General features: G+C 37.0%; 2 protein-coding genes across 4 annotated transcripts in view; both read left to right on the plus strand.

Annotated features, from left to right (window-relative positions):
• Window positions 1–14,496, plus strand: part of LOC102579800 (uncharacterized) — a 28,056-nt gene extending 13,560 nt beyond the window's left edge. For all 3 annotated transcript variants that reach the window (XM_006359200.2, XM_015314315.1, XM_015314316.1), the window contains 18 exons: window positions 282–405; window positions 3,303–3,464; window positions 3,590–3,737; window positions 3,880–3,980; window positions 4,692–4,844; window positions 5,232–5,279; window positions 5,654–5,761; window positions 6,640–6,714; window positions 8,025–8,075; window positions 8,958–9,101; window positions 9,197–9,324; window positions 10,494–10,581; window positions 11,046–11,105; window positions 11,173–11,425; window positions 12,232–12,383; window positions 12,491–12,561; window positions 13,287–13,443; window positions 13,968–14,496. In XM_006359200.2, the coding sequence (XP_006359262.1) occupies window positions 282–405; window positions 3,303–3,464; window positions 3,590–3,737; window positions 3,880–3,980; window positions 4,692–4,844; window positions 5,232–5,279; window positions 5,654–5,761; window positions 6,640–6,714; window positions 8,025–8,075; window positions 8,958–9,101; window positions 9,197–9,324; window positions 10,494–10,581; window positions 11,046–11,105; window positions 11,173–11,425; window positions 12,232–12,383; window positions 12,491–12,561; window positions 13,287–13,443; window positions 13,968–14,138 (2,194 nt within the window). In that variant the 3' untranslated portion in view covers window positions 14,139–14,496. The remainder of the gene's footprint in view (window positions 1–281; window positions 406–3,302; window positions 3,465–3,589; window positions 3,738–3,879; window positions 3,981–4,691; window positions 4,845–5,231; window positions 5,280–5,653; window positions 5,762–6,639; window positions 6,715–8,024; window positions 8,076–8,957; window positions 9,102–9,196; window positions 9,325–10,493; window positions 10,582–11,045; window positions 11,106–11,172; window positions 11,426–12,231; window positions 12,384–12,490; window positions 12,562–13,286; window positions 13,444–13,967) is intronic.
• A 757-nt stretch (window positions 14,497–15,253) lies between these two features.
• LOC102591058 (subtilisin-like protease SBT2.5) lies at window positions 15,254–19,495 on the plus strand. The gene is made up of 9 exons (XM_006359151.2): window positions 15,254–15,375; window positions 15,469–15,619; window positions 15,723–16,135; window positions 16,310–16,405; window positions 16,500–16,569; window positions 16,683–16,965; window positions 17,343–17,677; window positions 17,954–18,221; window positions 18,791–19,495. The coding sequence occupies exons 1-9, from the start codon at window positions 15,254–15,256 to the stop codon at window positions 19,480–19,482; spliced, it is 2,430 nt and encodes an 809-aa protein (XP_006359213.1). The 3' UTR covers window positions 19,483–19,495.
• The last annotated feature ends 23 nt before the right edge of the window (window positions 19,496–19,518 follow it).

Raw genomic sequence — 19,518 nt, forward strand, 5'->3', positions numbered from 1 at the left:
CCTTGACTCTTTTTGTTTTTGGTAAGAATAATTAGAGTTTGATTCATTTTAATTGCGAAATTGAAGGTTTATTTGTACAATTTTGATTGTAAAGCTTAGTAGCCAAAAAAAATTATTAAACACGAAGTGTATTTTTAGTGAGCTTCTTTTGAATTCGTCAACATATTGAACTTGTCAATAAATTTTAACCGAGATCTAGGATCAGAGCCCATTACCAAACTTTTTGCTTGTATCAGCTTCATACATTTACTGCTAGTGAGGTCTGATTGATATGATTGCAGCCTTGAGAATGCTGGAGACGCTTCTGTTTTGCCCATGCTGAGATCTGTCAGATTAATCATGGAGCGGTTAGCTTTGGGAAGGGAAGGTTCAATGGTTTCTGCTTGTCATGGGATTGACATCCAGGTATGCTTAACCTGTGGTTTTGATATGTTACTTTCCTTATTTCAAGTTGTATGTTGTTTTTACTCATCAATTAAAGTTAATTTTTTCATGTTGTGCAACTCATTAATCAACATAAATCTCTTCAAGACAAAGAATAAGTTAAATGAGTTCTAGTCTCTTAGTTGTTTAATGATATATGCCAAGTGTGCGCCTAACCTAGCAGTTTAGGAAACTGGAGGGAGGATATTGAGACCAGAGTTTGAATTCTACAACAACCCAAGTGTAATTCCACAAGTGGGGTCTAAGGAGGGTAGAGTGTACGGACCTTACCTCTTCCTTGGGAGGTAGAGAGGTTGTTTCCAATAGACCCTCGGCTTAAGGAAAAGCATATCAGTACAGGTAAAAAAAGAAAGAGGAAATACATCAAATCCCCCCTGAACTTGGCTGCAAAACTTACTTTAATACTTTAACTACATGGGCGTTCAAATACCCCCCTAAACAACTTTCAAGTGAATTAAATACCCCCTTAATGGCTGATGTGGCAATTAAAAAAAAGAATAGCGCGTAAAAATTAAAAATTAAAGAGAAAAAAATAATTGGGCTACTTTTATTTTCTTTTCGGCCAGTAAGAATTTTTCTCTTCATCTTCCTCACATCCCACCACCCTTATCCACCAACAACCCTAGCCCTTTTTCTTCCTCACACCCCACCATCCCTTGCCACCCTCAGCCACCACCTGCACCACTTCCTCATTTTCTTTTTCGAACTCCCTGCACCACTTCCTCATTTTCTTTTTCGAACTCCCCTTTTTCTTTTTCTTTCTTCGAAATCCTTCACCCTCACCCTATTTCTCCTTGTTCGAACCCTCCATCCGCACCCCTCTTTCTCTTTTTTCGAACTCCACTGTCTCAGCCACCATCTACCTCAGCCCTTTCTTCTTCTTCTTCGATGAACCTCTTTCTCCTTCTTCGGAACACTCATAACCCTATTTATTTTCCATCGTGAATAATTTCAAATTATTCTCACTTATTCTTAGATGTGATGAACAACCAAAAAATTAAAAAATCAGCAACTTACTCTTGCTTCAAGATCACTACTTATGAAGGTGTCTCTTGATTTGATGAACTTAAAGCTCTTTTTAGTGAAAATTTTATAATTTTTTCATCTCAAATTAAATTTTTAGTTGTAACTATGTATTTACTTTGATAATGTGCCTTAACGATTGGATGTTTTTCGAGAAAATGGTCTTGAGAATTTTGGATATGTGGAGTTTGATCTTCTTTGAGAATTTTTTAATTTTAATTTTTCTTTTTTATAATCTTGGATTAATTTTCTTTTTCTTTTTTCCTTTCTAAAATTGTGAATTAAGAAAACAAAAAAAGGAATAAAAAACTCAAAATTTAAATAATTATCAATGTGGCACTGACATGGCAGTGACGTCGTACTGAAGTGTCGATGACATGGTGTGTGTGGAATGCTCTTGCCATTGTGAGACTGGCCTTATAAACTTAGGGTGGATTTAAATTCACTTGAAATGAAATTAGGGGGGTAAATAATTATATGTAAAGTTAAAGTGCTAAAGAAAGTTTTGCTGCCAACTTCAGGGGGGATTTTATGTGTTTTCTCTAAAAGAAATAATGGAAGTGAAGAAATCATGGCAAATACTACAGGAAGCATGACAAAGCATTTTTGGAAAAGAACAGTCTCAAAAAAAAAAAAGGATTTTGGAAAAGAAGGAACTATAACTGTAGCATAATAATGTGATAATTGAAGTACAAGAGATAGTAGATAGTAATAAAAATCGAAGGACAAGAAACTACACAGGAAATACTACTACTACTACTACTACTACTACTACTACTAGAGGATAAGCAAGATAACGCTCCACTACATACTAACCTTTTACCTTAATTTGTGTCCTTCACAACCTCCTATCTTAGTTCATGTCCTCGGTAAGCTGCAATTGTGTCATGTCCTATCTAATCACATTTTTCGAATACTTCTTTAGCATACCTCTACCTCTCCTGAAGCCATCCATAGTCAACCTCTCACGCCTCCACACTGGGACATTATGTCTCTCCTCTTCACATGCCCAAACCATCTCAGTCTCCCCTCCGCATCTTGTCTTCCAACGCAGTATCTTCATTTCTAATTCTATCACTCCTAGTATGCCCGCATATCCACCGAACATCCTCATTTACTTTCATATTATGAACATGAGAGTTCTTGACTGACCAATACTCCATCCCGTATAACATAGTTGGTCTAACCACCATGCCGTAGAACTTGTCTTTAAGTTTAGACGGAATCTAGCTGCTTGGGGCTTTAAGAGATAAAATTTATGAGCGCCACTGATTTCTGACTTGTAGGATAGTCGTAACAGCTGGGGTAGACAATTTTCCAGATGCAATCTACACCACCGTATGTTTGCTGGCAGACCTGTACGGATCTTTCTAATGGCATAAAATAATATTCCTTCATATCAATGCAGACTTAGCTAAAGATAGGGCACAATAGGTTTTAGACTTGGTAGAAAACTTCTATCAAAGGAGAAGTGGAGATTCATGTAGCTGACCCCGACTTGTTTGTGTCTGAGCGTAGGTGTTGTTGTAGTGATAGTTTAGGTATTTCTGTATTAAAAGAGATATTGAACTAGGTGTGGTGTTTATGGAGATAACTATTGTGTCAAGACTTGATAATAAGATTCATTGTGATCCTTTACATCATTCAATTTTGGTGTTGGAACAGGGAACTAGATAAATTTTCATTTTGCTCCTCCCTTGCCCCTTGCCCCTTGCCCCTTGCCCCTTTCCAAAATGATAAATCAGTTATGACTTTCTGCTAATAGTAGGTTGGCATTTCATGTGATGTCAGGTGAATCACCTGTTGAATATTCACTAACTATGGTCTCTACACAGATGATGTGGAAGCTGGTGCGCTCTTCTTGGATTTTACATGTCAGCTGCAAAAAAAGGAGAATTGCTCCAATTGCTGCACTTATGTCTTCTGTGATGCACTATTCTGTTTTTGGCGATGAGAAGATGCATGAATATGAGAATGCACCTGGACCTTTGAAGTGGGTGGGTAGTCTCCCTCCCTTCTATGTGTTTGTGCTATGTTTTTAGTGATTCTGTGCTGATAAATTACTTAGTTCATTTGCTTACCAGATTTTTTGGAAAAGTAACTACATTCTCCACTTCTGCAGTTTGTGGAGAAAATACTTGAGGAGGGCACTAAAAGTCCACGAACCATTCGGTTAGCCGCCTTGCATTTAACTGGACTTTGGCATGCTTGTCCAAGTATTATAAAGTTCTATATGAAAGAACTAAAGTTGTTAACACAATATGGTTCAGGTATGTCCTTAATTTTCATATTATGTCAGTGATCATGTTATTGACTGTAAATATGTAGAGTAGTTTCCTTAATGTCATTTCAGTATCTTCCGATGACAGTGAACTTGTTCTTTTTTGCACGTGCAACTTCATCCCTCTTCAGTTGCATTTGATGAGGATTTTGAAGCTGAATTGTCTGAAAATCGTGATGCCAAAATTGAAGTATCAGTTCTGGCTAAAAGCCCAGATCCTGAGCTGACTGAAGTAAGTTATGCCATCTCTTTTTTGAGATCACCCTCTACATGCATGAACCTCTCTGGTACAAAAGAATGAAGACAGCTCACTGATTGATGTCATTTTATTGTTCTTAAACACTAGAAGAATGCTGACCTTATTACCCCTAATTTTGTCACCTCTGCTGATATTTTGATCATTGTTATGGCACCAGCCATCTTTATTTTAACCAAAATTAAACTGAGCTCCAATGAGTTGCCGTTTCTGTTTGATCAGCATTCTTGCTGTGCTTTTAGGCAAGCCATGTTATAAATGAGAATTGCAGTTTCTGGACTTGGAGTTTCTTTGACAAATTAACAAAAGGCTTTTATACAAATTATTCCTTAATTTTCTATTTCAAGTTTGTTTTTGCATATGAAGATAAAACTTAGTCGACTAGATCTATTTAAATTGGAGAACCTCATGGTTTCAGTGAGTTGTTGACCAAATGCATTTTATAAGCGACTAGCGCTTCATGCTTTCCATTTTATTTCTATCTATGTTTTCTATTCTTAGCTCAATCTGTTGGATAAAAAGTAGTACAGTTTATTCCAAAGTTATTCTTCTTTGGCTTCTGTGAATAGTAAATAATGTTAGTTAAATTTTCGGCTCCCCCCCCCCCCCCCCACCCCTGCACCTGGAAAATGTCCTAACATTCAACTAGTTTCTGATGGGAGTGATCCTGTGCTGTCTTTGTACCAGGAATTTATCAACACAGAGCTGTATGCACGTGTCTCAGTGGCAGTTATGTTCTCCAGACTTGCAGAAATAGCCAGTACGCACAAAGAAGATAGAAACGGTAGTGATGCTCTAGTATCTGGCAAGATGTTCCTACTCGAACTTCTCAATTATGTGGTATTGATTCTTCGCTTATCATCCTTCTTGAACCCCAACTCCCAACTCAATACAAAAAAAAAAAGCAAACTTCTAGAAATTATGAGGGTTTAAAATTTTGGGTATTATTTTTTTTAGCTACTGTTACACCATTTTTTTGGTTTGTGTATAAACTTGCAACTGAATACCTAATTCGAGTATATGTCAACTTATAGACAGTAACCGCTTGTGTACTTGCATATCATTAAATAGATAAGAAATTACACATTTATGGTTAAATATGTCATGTTTAATACTACACAACAATGTTCGCAACTAGCAAGTGCACGTGAATTTCGTACATTGATTGTTGACTATGCTTCACGTAACTTATCTGTGGAGGTACCAACTTCTAGATTGTTTATGCAGGTGAACGACAAAGATCTTGCTAAAGAGTTGTGTAAAAAGTACAGTGCGGTAAGTACTTCTTTTGTTTTTTTCTATAACCATTCTAGTTCTTGTGATTTTTCTTGGATGCGTGTGTTCTGCCCCTCTGGTTATAAAATTTTCTAGTTCAAGGAGCTCACTGAACGGTTCTATTGATATTTATCTGAGTTAGAGGATGCTTTTCAGTAAATCTGAGAGTAACAAATATGCAAGCTGCACCTTAATTCTGTTTCCATCTCTAAATTTGCGAGCTTTTCTTTACCAGTGTTGTGATATTAGCCCTTATCCTTTTTTGGTTTTTGCTCAAATATGTAATTATTCCAGAACTTCCGCAGTGCTGTTTTTATAATGCTATTATCTTTCTGTCAGAAAGTTTAGCCCTTATCTTTCGTCTTCCTGGGCAGATTCATAGGCGCAAAGTTCGTGCATGGCAGATGGTATGCATTTTGTCACAGTTTATTGATCAAGATATAGTCCAGCAAGTTACCCATAACTTGCATGTATCTCTCTACGTAAGAACTTCTGCCTGGCAATCTATTTATTGCTCTTTTATATATTTGAATCCTGATTGACTGTTATTGCCACCCGAAAGAAGAAAGGAAAAAAAGGAGCCCAATTTTGCTGACCTGTCTTAAGATAAGAATATTACTGGATTTTTATAACTCTAGGTTTGGAGATGTTTGTGCTAGATATTATTCATAGACTTCCTCTGTTGCCCTTTCTAATTGCCACTGTTTCTGTTCCGCTGAAAATTTGGGATTTACTAGCTATTCTACATGGCTCTATCCTACTTAATCTTGGACATTTCATTTTTCAGGGTATTTCCAGATTTTTTATGCACATCTTATAATAAGAAATAGACAAGCTGCCACTGGATACCAACATTGTGGTATAGCTACCAGATGAATAATAATAATGATAATTATTCTTGGTATAATATTTTTGCAATAAATACATTATTAATAGGGTGCTGGAAGTCAAGCTACAATGGTAAATTTTATAAGAAGCTTTGGATGACTATCCGACTAAGTGTTGCATGGAATATATGGAAAGAAAGGAATAGGAAATGCTTCAAAGACAAAAAGGAAGTGATTCAAGTTGTTAATTAACAGAGAATTTTCCCTCCCCAAGCCCCCCTCTTATCCCCTTAACCCCCACGAAAAGGGGGAAAACTAGAGAAGAACAGGTGATTTGATTTAGGTAGTTTTGGTTCAAAATTCTCAAGAATTTCATTAGCATCTGCTGCTTCATGCAATATATACAGTTATGTGACATATTTGTTTGTACATGAAAGTCAATATTAGTGTCATATGTGCTCAAATGATTGGCTTCCTATATGAAGCAGCTCCATTGCTGATCCTAATGACTCTTACTGTTCTTTTCCATGTAGAGGAACAATTTCCCTTCGGTTCGACAGTATTTGGAAACTTTTGCGATCAATATCTACTTGAACTTCCCTTTGCTGGTATGGAATTCTCTGATAAATTCACTTTTTAGGTTGTTCTATTCGTAAGATTGGACTTTTCCATGTTTTGCCATTTGACATTATGATATCTTGTGTGACGATTAGCTTATTTTTCCTTATTATGCGATATTCTCCTTTTTCCTCCAGTTCATTTGTGTTCCCTTCATGTTTTTGTTTCTGGTTTTTCTCTTTCCACATCTGTGACATTCTGAATATGTGAATGTCCTGGTAGAATAGTTATGCTAATGTTTCAAATGTTCCTATTTATGCAAGTGCAAGGAAAAGTAAGTGCCAACACATTGTGTGGGCGTGCAATTCAGCCCTCTTTTGGGCGTGAATTTCATCTTTTTGGGGCCTGATTTTTCAGCACTTTGGGCATGAAAATAAGCTCTTTGGGGCTCCATGTGGGCCCCAATCTTCCTCCTCTTGGGCTTGAACTTGGACCATGAAATATGTATAACACTTGGCCCACTCATCACGACAATTCCTGAGCTCATTCGTGGGCTCTTCTTCCACGATAAGCATCGTCTTGATCTCCCATTGAAGCTCAACAATATTATCTTGCATCTCCTTAACTTCCAAACTTTATTCAAGTCCTTTATTAAAGATGCCACCATGGATGCTATCAGATGACAGGTCACACAATTCAATATGATCCAGTAAGTCTCACTCTACTCTTGGTTTCCCTAATGTGAGGGCTCCCATGTCATGTGTCCACACTCTATTATGTTCACTCATAATCAAAAAGAATTTTCACTTGTTGGGCATATGAAAAACATCAAGTGCGCTCATGAGGGGGTGTATTGAAAAAGTAAAAAACATATGCACTCTTGGACAATTTAAGCTTTTTGATGAGATGACCACAAAATCAATATTATGGTTATCTTAAGTTTGGACTTTTGCTGCACATGCAGTATGGATTTAGTATGAGATGAGCTTTCCATAAATCTTTGATACCTCTACAGCATTATCCATCTCTATTTACTAAGGAGTTGTTTCTCGAGTTACCAATGATTGTTTCTGTTGAACAAGTATTCATAATGATTAGGTTATTGTTGAAAGTAAAGAAAATCATAAAGAATATTGTTTATCATATTCTTACTGATTATGTCATAATAATAAGGAATCCAAGAATTGAGAAACTTAGTTTATGTACCCCAAAACTCCTATATGAAAAGACTTGTTGCGAATACTAAGTTGTTAACTACTTAACTATCAAATTCTACATGAGTTTCCCTTTTCTCGTTACCAAGAATCTTTGCTTTATTTGATAGATGAGGGTTTCAGTATTATTCATTTTTCTTTTGCAGGTTGGGCAAGAATTAGTACCATTGCTGCGAGATTATAATATGCGGCCTCAGGTGAGCTTTTTCTCATTCCACTTTCTAACATATAAGATGTTAATACTTCATACTTACAGATAAATTGGAATGGTACAGCATATGCTAGTATGATACCCACACAAGTCACAAGGATGATATGCACTGAAGAATAATAGATAAATCTTCACATTTTTAGCCTCCCCCTTATGACTTTCGTCACTTAAAAATGCCGTCACAATTATTGATTTTTAATCTGTCTTTTGTGGTCGAATTTGGAAAACTAATGGAAAAGCTTGTACTTGGAAGGCAGTACAAGTTACAACATCCTTTGATTGGGCAGCAAGACATCAAAATTGCAAATGCTCGTCTCTGCTGGACATCGCAGTTCTTCATTCTTCCACTGGAGAATATAATGTATAGTGCTGCTACAACATTCGTTGTGACTGTTCTTCAAAAGAGGAAACTGTTTTTTTTTCTTCAATAAACTAGCAATGAAAGTTAGTGCAAACTTTATATCACAAATTGTACTGATGTGAAAAATTATAGAGGCAGTGGAGGGGACCAGCATGTTAATATTTTTGTTTGCTTGTTTGATAAATTAGCACAACTTCAAATCACTTTAATTTAAAGTGAAAGAAGTACTCTGCCCTCATAGGGTCAGGGATTTGAAAATGCACTGACCAAATGATTTGTCAAATTGTCATACATGTCCATTTTTGGTAGGGGAGGTTAACTATAGCTATCTTCTTTTGGTGGACTGAGGTAGAAGTCAGTGTATATTAATTTTGCTTTGTTATCATGTGTACACTGACCAAATGATAAGATAAGTAGTTTACTACTACCTTCAATTGTACTAATTAATTGTTGCCTATCCACTAGCTATGACAGAAAACATCACCTTATGTTTTCTTACGGTTGCAGGCTTTATCTTCCTATGTGTTTATAGCTGCAAATATCATCCTTCACTCAACTGAAGAGTACAAGTCCAGACATCTGAGTGAACTACTACCTTGTATAATTCCTTTGTTGACCTCACACCATCATACTCTACGTGGTTTCACCCAGGTTAGTTCCTTTGTGTTGTGGACTTTGTGATCTATGCTGAGCATATTAATTGTCGCTGTTATTTTAAGTGGGGATGTTATGTTTTTCCTTTGTAGTTATTAGTGCATCAGGTTCTGCAAAAATTGTTGCCATCAGATTCTAGTTTCTATGCAACCATGACTTTAGAGGAAAAGTGCTTTCAAGATTTGAGATCGTACTTGCAAGATAACCCTGACTGTGCGCGGTAAGTTTTATTGTATGGGCTTGTCTAAGATAATATTTCTTTTCTTTTTTTTTTACTTTTTTCATTCCTTAGTGTTCCTTCTAGCACAGACGAAAAAAACACCATCTCACAAAAGTATTTTATGTACAAATATTATGACAAACAAGGGTTGAGAAAGAAGTATGTATCAAACACGGAACAAAACAGAAGTATGGGCTTAACTATTCATCACCATCAAATCAGTAGAATCTCATCCTTTATCACCAAACTGAAACTTAAAGTTACATGTAATCACTTATGGAAGAATGGCAATATAGAACAGGTTACTATTGATAGGGAAGGCGGTCACTAGACTATCTGCCCAAATTAAATTTTTTTTTTCCATTTCTACTTTTTTCTTATTTTCCTTTAAATTTTTCTTTCTTTTCTCATCTTCTTCATTTAAACCAACTGATATTTTCTCCAACCCAGTTCCACCCACCTCCATCTCCAACAAATTCTTCTCCATTTTTCTATAACTTTTTGAAAAACAATAAAGAATGTATGATTTTTGTTAAAGAATGACAAAAGTCCCACATCGGTGGTTAATGAGATGAGTGGACTCCTTATAAGGCTTGGGCAATCCTCCTCCCTTTGAGCTAGCTTTTGGGGTGTGAGTTAGGCCTAAGACCTAATTTAACAATTTTCATAATTGAGAACAACCATTATCACTGATACACCACAACATCAGCAGAAATATTTTTGTAGTTTTCCAGTTAGACAGAAGGATTTGGGGGTTCTTGTGGTTCTTTTTTTTTTTTTTTTTTTTTATGACAAGGGAAACCCGCAGCTGCTACCCTTTGGGTGCGCACAGGGTAAAACCCCCGCTCCTATGCAATAGCTCGCAAACCACATAGGAGAGGTAACCCGCACTAGGCAAGCCTGGTGCGACAAATTGAACTCATACATGGAATTTTTACCTTGAAGAATCCTAGAGAGGTTCGACTTTTCTAAAGCACTCCAAATCTTGATGTTAAGATGGAAGTTTCCAATATCACGAGTTCCTCTCATGCCTACATCAAGTTATAATATAATTATGATTTATGGCATTACCCAGTGTGCAGAAAATGTAGTGTATCTATATAATGTGCATAGTATATGATTAGAATGTGCATAGACTTTAACTAATCATTTGTTTCTTTCTGCCACAGGTTAAGAGCATCAATGGAAGGTTACCTTGATGCTTTTGATCCAAAGAAGTCAGTCACACCGGCTGGAATTTTCAGTACTCGAGTTGAGGTGAGGGATTTGCAGATTGGGCTAGGCTTAGATTATTCTCTCCTTCGGCAGATGCATAGTAACATTAGGAAGATTTTTTTTTTATTATTGCCTAATAGCTGATGTCAACTAATATGTTTATGCTAGGAAAGTTGTCCCTTTGATTGCCTTCGTAACTTCTTAATGTGAACCATATGTATTTTACCCTTGCAGTTTCAGAAGCACTGGAACTTAAATTTGTTGATCCTTGTGGTACAACTGCTAGTATGAGCATAAAATTGGCGTAGTTCCTTACAAAGCTTAATCATAACAATAATAAAATAATCCCTTTTATTAACTGTTGTCGAACATACGTTTCACATTTTAGCTCAGTGAAAGCAAGTATGCCAAGTCAGGCATAGTGACCATATTTCTCAGTTGTCTTTGCCCACGTACTATTTCTAATTTCTGAAAATATGTCCTTTTCTCACTGGTGATATATGTAGGAACTTGAATTCGAATGTGTACCAGCAACCCTCATGGATCAAGTAACTAATTTTCTAAATGTAAGTGCTCACTTTCACTATTTCGTTGTATTTCGTGGTTTTGTTGCTCACTTCCCTTTATTTCCAGGAGACTAGGGAGGATCTCAGATGCTCAATGGCCAAAGATGCAGCAGCTATCAAGAATGAGAGCTTGCTTGTTGACAATGATGGAAAGGGCAAAGAGACATCTGGAAATCTTACTGAAGGGCAAACAATAGTTCTGCCAGTGCAAGATATATCACTAGATTTCCAGAGGAAGATTACTGTTTCCAAACATGAAATGCAAAGTTCTTCTTCTACCGTCTTGTTGGAGAATGAAGGACCATTAAATTCACTACTAGGTAACTGAATAAAATACTGATTTCGTATTGATTTGCATTACAATTTGGTTTGAGAAGGTGAATTACACAGAGGAAGCATTATATAAACTGTCCGTGCAAATAATTCATTAGACCAATAAGTTCGTTGCCAGAATAATTGCTTGTGACTTGCATCATGTACGTAATGTGCTAGCCTAGAATTTCCCCCCGATCCCCATCCATTCTCTCGAGGAAAAGCATTTTTATCTCCTCACTAGTTTCTGTTTATGTAAAAAAATAAAAAATTGATGAGCGTGGTGTCTGGGCCAGCTTTCACGTACCTCGACTAATTCCACGGGATACCTCCCACCTCCCACCAACAGCAGGTACCAGATAACTCTGTTCAGGGAAGAATCACCTCGTGTCTTTTGTCTCCGCTGGGACTTGAACTTGAGACCTCATGATTCTCAACCTTTTCATTGACCACTAGGCCACACCTTTATGTAAAATTTATGTGCTCCTATTGATGTCACAGAAAGGCTGCCTTAATGCCAATTTTATCTCTTGTAGCTGCTTGTCACTAACAAATAAAGTTCAAACTCCATTGCTAGTCTTTGAATAAATATATAGATGCAAGTTCACCTTAAATTGGATGTGATGCTATCGACTTCAGGAGTGACGTGCTGCAGTAATAGGTTAAGTAACTATATGAACTTGTATGATATAGTAGTCATGTGGTGAAAGTTATGAGAAGGGTATTTTCATCGCTTTCCATAATTTGTATCTCATGTATTTTCAAGATTTTTATTTCATTGATTGTCCTACTTGGTGCTTCTCTGTCAATGCAGACATAGAGAAGGAAGATCAGCTTCTTGAGAGAGTGCTGCCCTCGAAAACTGTAGCTTTTGAGAAGTCGAATGCAAGTCAGCAGGATATTATCCTCGTAGCATCACTAATTGATCGGATACCTAATCTTGCAGGATTGGCACGTACTTGTGAGGTGTGCAATCACGTTGTTGTTTCTATGCCTTGTGGATTTGGGTGTTAGTATGTGCATGTTTTTTAGTTTCAGAAAGTTCATTGTTCTTTCCGATTGACTTGTAACAGGTATTTAGAGCATCTGCACTGGCCATTGCAGACAAAAACGTAATGAAAGACAAGCAATTCCAATTGATCAGGTTTTGATAGTATTACTTTCATCTTTTGCTTTGTTTAAATTGTTTGTGCTTGGGCTTTGCTTTAATTTTTCACATTGCAGATGCAAATAAATCTGAAGCAAGCCAGGTTGCAGGGAAATTGATAAATTTCCTATCTCATTCGTGTTATGACATAACATATTTAAATAGAAATAAAAAGTCCTATTTTTGGGTGGATTTAAAATGAATTAGAATTAAGAAATAGGATTTTAGGGATGCGCAATAAATTAAACAAACAAACCATGGATAAATATAATGAGGATCTGATGACATCCTTAAATAGAATAAAGATGATGTGGTTTGAAAGAATAACTGAATTGCCTGATATAATGAACTAGCCCACAAATTCTTTTGAAGTCTCTTAATATTTCATTTCTTTGTGCAAAATTTAATGGAATGTGCCTGTGCACTTTGACTTATAGATTAACACTATGGTCAAGGTGATTTTAGTGAAAGGAGTTGCATATTTACACCAGGTGATTTTAGTGACTTAAAGGAGGTTGAAATTTCACAACTTGCAAATCCTCGATGTAAAATTTTGTTTTTGTGAATAGGAATTTTAGATCAGCATTACGAATGAATGGGAAAGTACCTTGATAGAGAAAGAATGTTTTTTCTAAGTTGGAGAGGAAATGCTTGGTGTTATATAGATTATCTTGATTATGGCCCCCTTTGTAGTTGACTGGAATTATTTGTTGCATGTGTAGTGTAACTGCAGAGAAATGGGTCCCCATTATTGAAGTCCCAGTTATTAGTATGAAAGTTTTCTTGGAGAGGAAGAAGCACGAAGGTTTCTCCATCTTAGGTCTGGAGCAAACAGCAAACAGTATTTCTCTTGACCAATACGAGTTCCCTAAGAGGACGGTGAGTTTCAGACGGTCAACATGGTGTTTCGTCTTTCCTTGAGTGAAAATTATTATATAATTATCTACACCAGTTTGATTGTAGATCTTCACTCTTGTTGCAAATGAATGGCCATGTGTCCATGTGCATAAATAGCAGGACTTACGAATTAGTGGATCCTTCTGTTTTCTGTTAATTTGAACTGCTTATACCAAATATCAATATTTTCTAATGTTTATAATTTGTTTACCATGTGGTTTGTATCATTTATGGTTAGGAAAAAAGTGTCCTAATGCTAAACTTGGAAACGTGTGTGTATCACTAGGTTGACAATGATACCAATCTTTAGTGAAGGCACAATTCTACTTTTTGAAAATTCTCTTTCACAAAATGATTGTTACTGTTGTTTTATTCATGATTCGTAAACTAAATTGTTATTGACGTTATTCATGATTCGTAAAATAAATTGATATATTGATGTTATTCATGATTTCTTTAAGACATAACCTTTGAAATTAGTCTGATTATTGGTTGAATATTTGTAGGTCTTGGTCCTTGGCCGAGAAAAAGAGGGTATACCAGTGGACATCATTCACATCTTGGATGCTTGCATAGAAATCCCACAGTTGGGAATAGTTCGATCACTCAACGTTCATGTCAGTGGTGCCATTGCACTTTGGGAATACACTAGGCAGCAAAGATCCAGTAGCTACTGAATTACACTACAAACTCTCTGCTTTCCTTTGGAGTGCAAGATAGCTAATTGTTTCTATCATCCTCATATTTACTGTATAATTACAGGTCACATATGTTATATAGAAAATACACCGTACATGTACCCCTCTATATGTGGTGATATTGTTTTTGAGGGGCTCCAATTTTGTATTATAGAAGATCTCTGCAAGTGATTTGAAGTTGAGGGAACAATCCATCATCCTTATGTTTCTTATTGAGTTTTAAGAGTAGGTTTTTTCCCTCATTGTGTTGTGTTTCTTTCTCCAGCAGGTTGTATACAATTTACTACTACAAGTTTTGATAATTCAATGAAATTTGCAAGTAATTGCTTCTTGTTTTGAAGTATAGTTAAGGCTGATGATTCAAAATTTCTTCCTTTTTTCTCCCTGTACACTACAGCCACCATGAAACAAGAGCTGGTCTCTTGTTAGGCCTTTAATTTTGTTACCACTTACTGGAGAGAATTGTCTACTCTATTTAAGAGATTACTCAAACTACCTGATTTCTCATGTTCATATTTATGTTTACCTATGGTCTTTGGGGTCAAGTTTGTGAGTAACTCGAGCAAAGTCCACTTCAGGCAACTGTGACTACCTATACTTCAACTATAGGCACAAGGGCATAGCGAGCAGCCAAGCACAAAAGAGGAATTGCATGCGTCTCCATGAAGAATGAAGTCTAGGGTTAGAAAGAAGAGTGGTGTGAGAGCATTGTGTGAAAAAAGAAAAAGAAAGAAAGGAATGCAACTGAAATTTGCAAGACAAAAGGCCAAAAGGTTTAGACAAGCAAAAAAAGAAAGATATGAAAGTTGGAAGAAATAAAGTCACTTTAATCAGTGATCTCGGGTTTGAATATCGCCTACAGAGTCGTCTTTGATAGAGTGCAACCCCCTTATCCCATGTGTGCATGATGTCAGAAAATAAAGATAAAGTAGAAAAAACCCAAATCGTGACCATTCAAAGCATGAGGAAGGGATGCAAAACCAAATGGACAGGGGAGTGGTTTGGAAATGAAAAAATCATGCATGCAAAACAAGTCTTTTAAAAGTGACTACTTTACCTCTCCTTCAAATGTCTAATACACCAGATCTCTAGTAATGGCAACCATTTTAACCTTCATTGCCCTCTCTTTTATGACTACATGGGTGCCCTTATTGGCAAATGCAAAAGTCTTCATAGTTCTAATGAAAGATGACCCTTTTGTATCTACAAAATCAAAGTAAAAACACTTGCTTCTTCCTTAACCTGATTTAGTTAGCCATTAAGCATGCACTCAGATTTATTATTGCTATTGTGCCAATCTTTTTTGCAGGAATTTTGAAGATATTGATGTCTACAAAGAAAGGATGAGAAGACAACATGACATGCTTCTAGGATCTCTTCTAGAAAAAAGTGTTTATACCAAAGTTTACAGCTATACTCATTTGATCAATGGATTTGCCATTCATTTGGCATCTGATGAGGTAGGTATTTGACTTCATCGATACTGATGTCTAAAGATTTTCGTATTTTTGTTCTGTTGACTATCTAAATGGTCAATGAATTGTAAGTGTTATATTGCTGCAGGCCCTTGATATTCTGCGGAATGTAGAAGGTGTTAGAGCCATTTATGAAGATGTAAAGATGAAGAAGCTGACAACGCATACACCTGACTTTTTAGGACTTCCTGCTGGTGTCTGGCCTAAGTTAGGTGGCCCTACGACTTCAGGGGCAGGCGTTGTGATTGGTATGATTGACACCGGAATCAATCCGTTCCATCCTAGCTTTTTGGCTCAAGCATCAAATGGTGCTGGCCGCGGTACAATTGTGAAAAGTGGCAAATTCAAAGGGAAGTGTGTGACTGGAGATAGATTCCCGGAAACAGCCTGCAATAGCAAGATAGTTGGAGCACAATATTTTGCAAGAGCTGCAACTGCTGCTGGCGAATTCAATGCCTCTCGTGACTATGCTTCCCCTTTTGATGCTGATGGACATGGAAGGCAAGTGACTTAATATTTAGTATGAAAAACATACTTAGCAGTATTGTTTAGTAACCACTAACCACTGAAACTGAATTATGATTGAACTTTTTGACCATTATTGTTTTGTTTCATTTGATATTTTTGTACGAAAATACATGTTCATAATCTACGAAAGATGTTTCGACATAGCAGCCATACAGCATCAACTGCAGCAGGAAATCATCAGGTTCCTGTCATTGTCAACCATTTCAACTATGGTTATGCAAGTGGTATGGCTCCAGGAGCAGGGTAATATGCATATTATTTTTCTCTCTTTTTATCAAGAATTCTGCATGTGAAGTTTGATCTTGATAAAGAAAAACTGTGCTGCATCTTCTAACAGGATTGCTGTGTATAAGGCCATGTATTCTTTCGGAGGTTTCATGTCAGATGTTGTGGCGGCAGTAGATCAGGTTGAAAATTATAGTAGATAACATATTTATGCATCTTTCCCCTTTTTAAAGCTTTTTACTTGTTAAAGTAGCTAATACTCCAAGGTTATCTTGGCAACATTTTTATCATTTAGGCAGTAGAAGATGGAGTGGATATACTTAGCCTTTCTGTAGGGCCAGCAAGTGTCCCTACTGGCCCTTCTGCTTTCCTCAATGTTCTGGAAATGCAGCTTTTATTTGCAACAAGAGCTGGTGTGTTGGTTGTTCAAGCTGCTGGAAATGGAGGTCCTTCTTCAACTTCTATTCTTTCCTTCAGTCCCTGGATCACTAGTGTTGCTGCCTCCACTACGGATCGTAGATATAATAATTCAATTGTTCTAGGCAATGGACAAAGCTTCTCTGGCAGTGGACTTTCGCGTTAAGTCCCTTACCCCTTTCTTGCTGTTAATTTTCAGTTATTTTCTTTAGAGTGAGGGTCAAAACACACCAAAAGTGTCCAGGTATTTCAATTTTGACACCTGAACCATCAGGTGTGCGAGTCGAGCTTCCTACCATAACTATCACAAGCTATTTATCAAAACACATCTCAACTATCACTTGTTCCTTTTTTCTACCTAAGCGATGGTGATATTTCAGGTAAGAAAAGGGAACAATTGATAGTTGATGTGTGTTTTTGACCATTAACTCATTACTTTATTAACAAATAACAATTGATGTCTGCATTATCTATATTGTAGTGACTGCTTCTCTTTTTTTTGTTGCTGAAAATGTGGCTTTCACATCTTACTTTGCAGCCCCAACCCTTTCAGAAGTGCATTTCCCACTTGCTGCTGCATCTGATGTTTGTAAAGGGAACACTTCTTCTGCTCTATTGACAGTTGAGAGCTGCCAGGAGACAGAACCATTCATTCGAACATTAGTGCAGGGGAAGATAGTAATATGCACATATACATTTGATTTTGAATCAGAAGCGGCAAGCATAGCCACTGTTGCTGATACAATACAAAATGTCGGGGCAGCTGGTTTTGTACTGACAATGGACCCTGATATTAGTTCTGAAAAAATTAAGGGAGCTACAATGACTTTGTCAGTACCTGGTCTAATCTTGAACAGCATGGAAGCCTCTACGGTATTAATCTCATATCCATAACCACCAGAATCACCATGAATGGTTCTCTTTATGGATGAAAAATAGAAAATATGATGTCACAAAACTGGTTTCATCTGAAACCGTAAATAGTAAATATTGTACATTTCTTGGTTCAATCTTCAAGAACTCCACGACTTCAAGAAGTTCAACTTAATCTATAGATATTCAAAGCAATAGTTTTCAAGGGCCTAGAACATATCTTGATAAGGCTGTCAATTGTCTACTAATCCTGATATTCCTTGTTGTCTGGTGCAGGCTTTGCGCGAATACTATAACTCGAACACATTAAGAAGTAGAAGTGGAAGGGCTGTTAGTTTCAGAGCTACAGCAAGAATTTTAGACGGGAGACAAGCTAGTTATAACAGTCAGGATCCGGTTGTGGCATCGTATTCATCTAGAGGTCCTGATGTGAACAATGCACTCTTAGACACTGCTGATGTCCTTAAACCGAACATCATGGCTCCAGGATCCTCGATATGGGCATCTTGGAGCCCTAATAGTGAAGGAGATCAATACATCAAAGGTATGATTATACAAATTCAGCTTATTTTACACACTTGGACAAGGCTACTCATGAATTATCCAACATCAACCTTATATTTTGGTATCTGAGGGTATGGAGGTTAGGGATTAGGGTAGAAAGTTGGTAGGTAGTTGAGCTTTGTCTCACTTTTCGGCGGGATTATGTTTGGTGGGAGTCTGGAAGCATCGTGTATGTCGTAGTATTAACCTTATACATGTAGTTTCTTGCTTTTGGTAGCTGTTACCATCTGTTGTCTTTTGTGTTTCAGTTACCACATTATTTCGTTATTGTTACTGTTCTTTTTCTGGATGCCATGTACTGCTTTCCATATTAATTGACCTGTTTTATCCACTGCTGTATCTCCTTTTTCATTACTACTTTGATTTGTTGCACTTGAGCCTAGGGTCTTTCGGAAACAACCTTTCTACCTCCACGAGGTAGGGTGAGGTTTTGTACTACACTCTACCCTCCCCAGACCCCACTAGTGGGATTACATTGGGTATGTTGTTGTTTGCTGTTATTATTTCTTATTTCTAGAATTGTAATTTGAAAACACATCCTTTTTCCAGGACAGAATTTTGCACTTTTATCTGGAACAAGCATGGCTACTCCACACATTGCTGGAATTGCTGCTCTAATAAAACAGAAGCACCATGGGTGGAGTCCTGCAGCCATTACGTCTGCAATGATGACAACTGCAGATGTAACGAATGGCTACTCTAGTACCCCTCTTTTTGCCCAACAAACCAACCAGCTAACTCCTGCTACTCCTTTTGATTTTGGATCCGGGCTTGTCAATCCATCTCGAGCCATTGACCCTGGACTTATTTTTAAAGCAAGTTTTAAACACTATGTGCTGTTTTTATGTTCAGTTCCAGGAGTCGATGAAATGTCTGTAAGACGAGCAGTTGGAGTTGGATGCCCAAGTAAGAAAAAAGCATGGTGCTCAGATTTAAACACGCCAAGTGTGACAATTTCAAATTTGGTAGGCTCAAGAAATGTGATCAGGAGGGTGACTAATGTTGCTGGTGTAGATGAAACGTACCAAGTGATCGTGCAAGAGCCTCTGGGCGTGAGTGTTTCTGTAAGTCCACGAGTATTTAACATCATTGCAAAGGCTTCAAAACATATTACCTTTGTCCTAAATGCAACTCAAACAACCAATACTTACTCATTTGGTGAAATCGTGTTCCAAGGTAACCAAAACCATACTGTTCGAGTGCCTTTGGCTGTGTTTGTAAGCAGCACTTTACATTCATGATGCTCTTGTATATATCTTCATAAAATAAAGTTTTGA

Source organism: Solanum tuberosum, unplaced genomic scaffold, assembly GCF_000226075.1.
Source record: "Solanum tuberosum cultivar DM 1-3 516 R44 unplaced genomic scaffold, SolTub_3.0 scf00292, whole genome shotgun sequence".
In the NCBI taxonomy this organism is placed as follows: domain Eukaryota; kingdom Viridiplantae; phylum Streptophyta; class Magnoliopsida; order Solanales; family Solanaceae; genus Solanum; species Solanum tuberosum.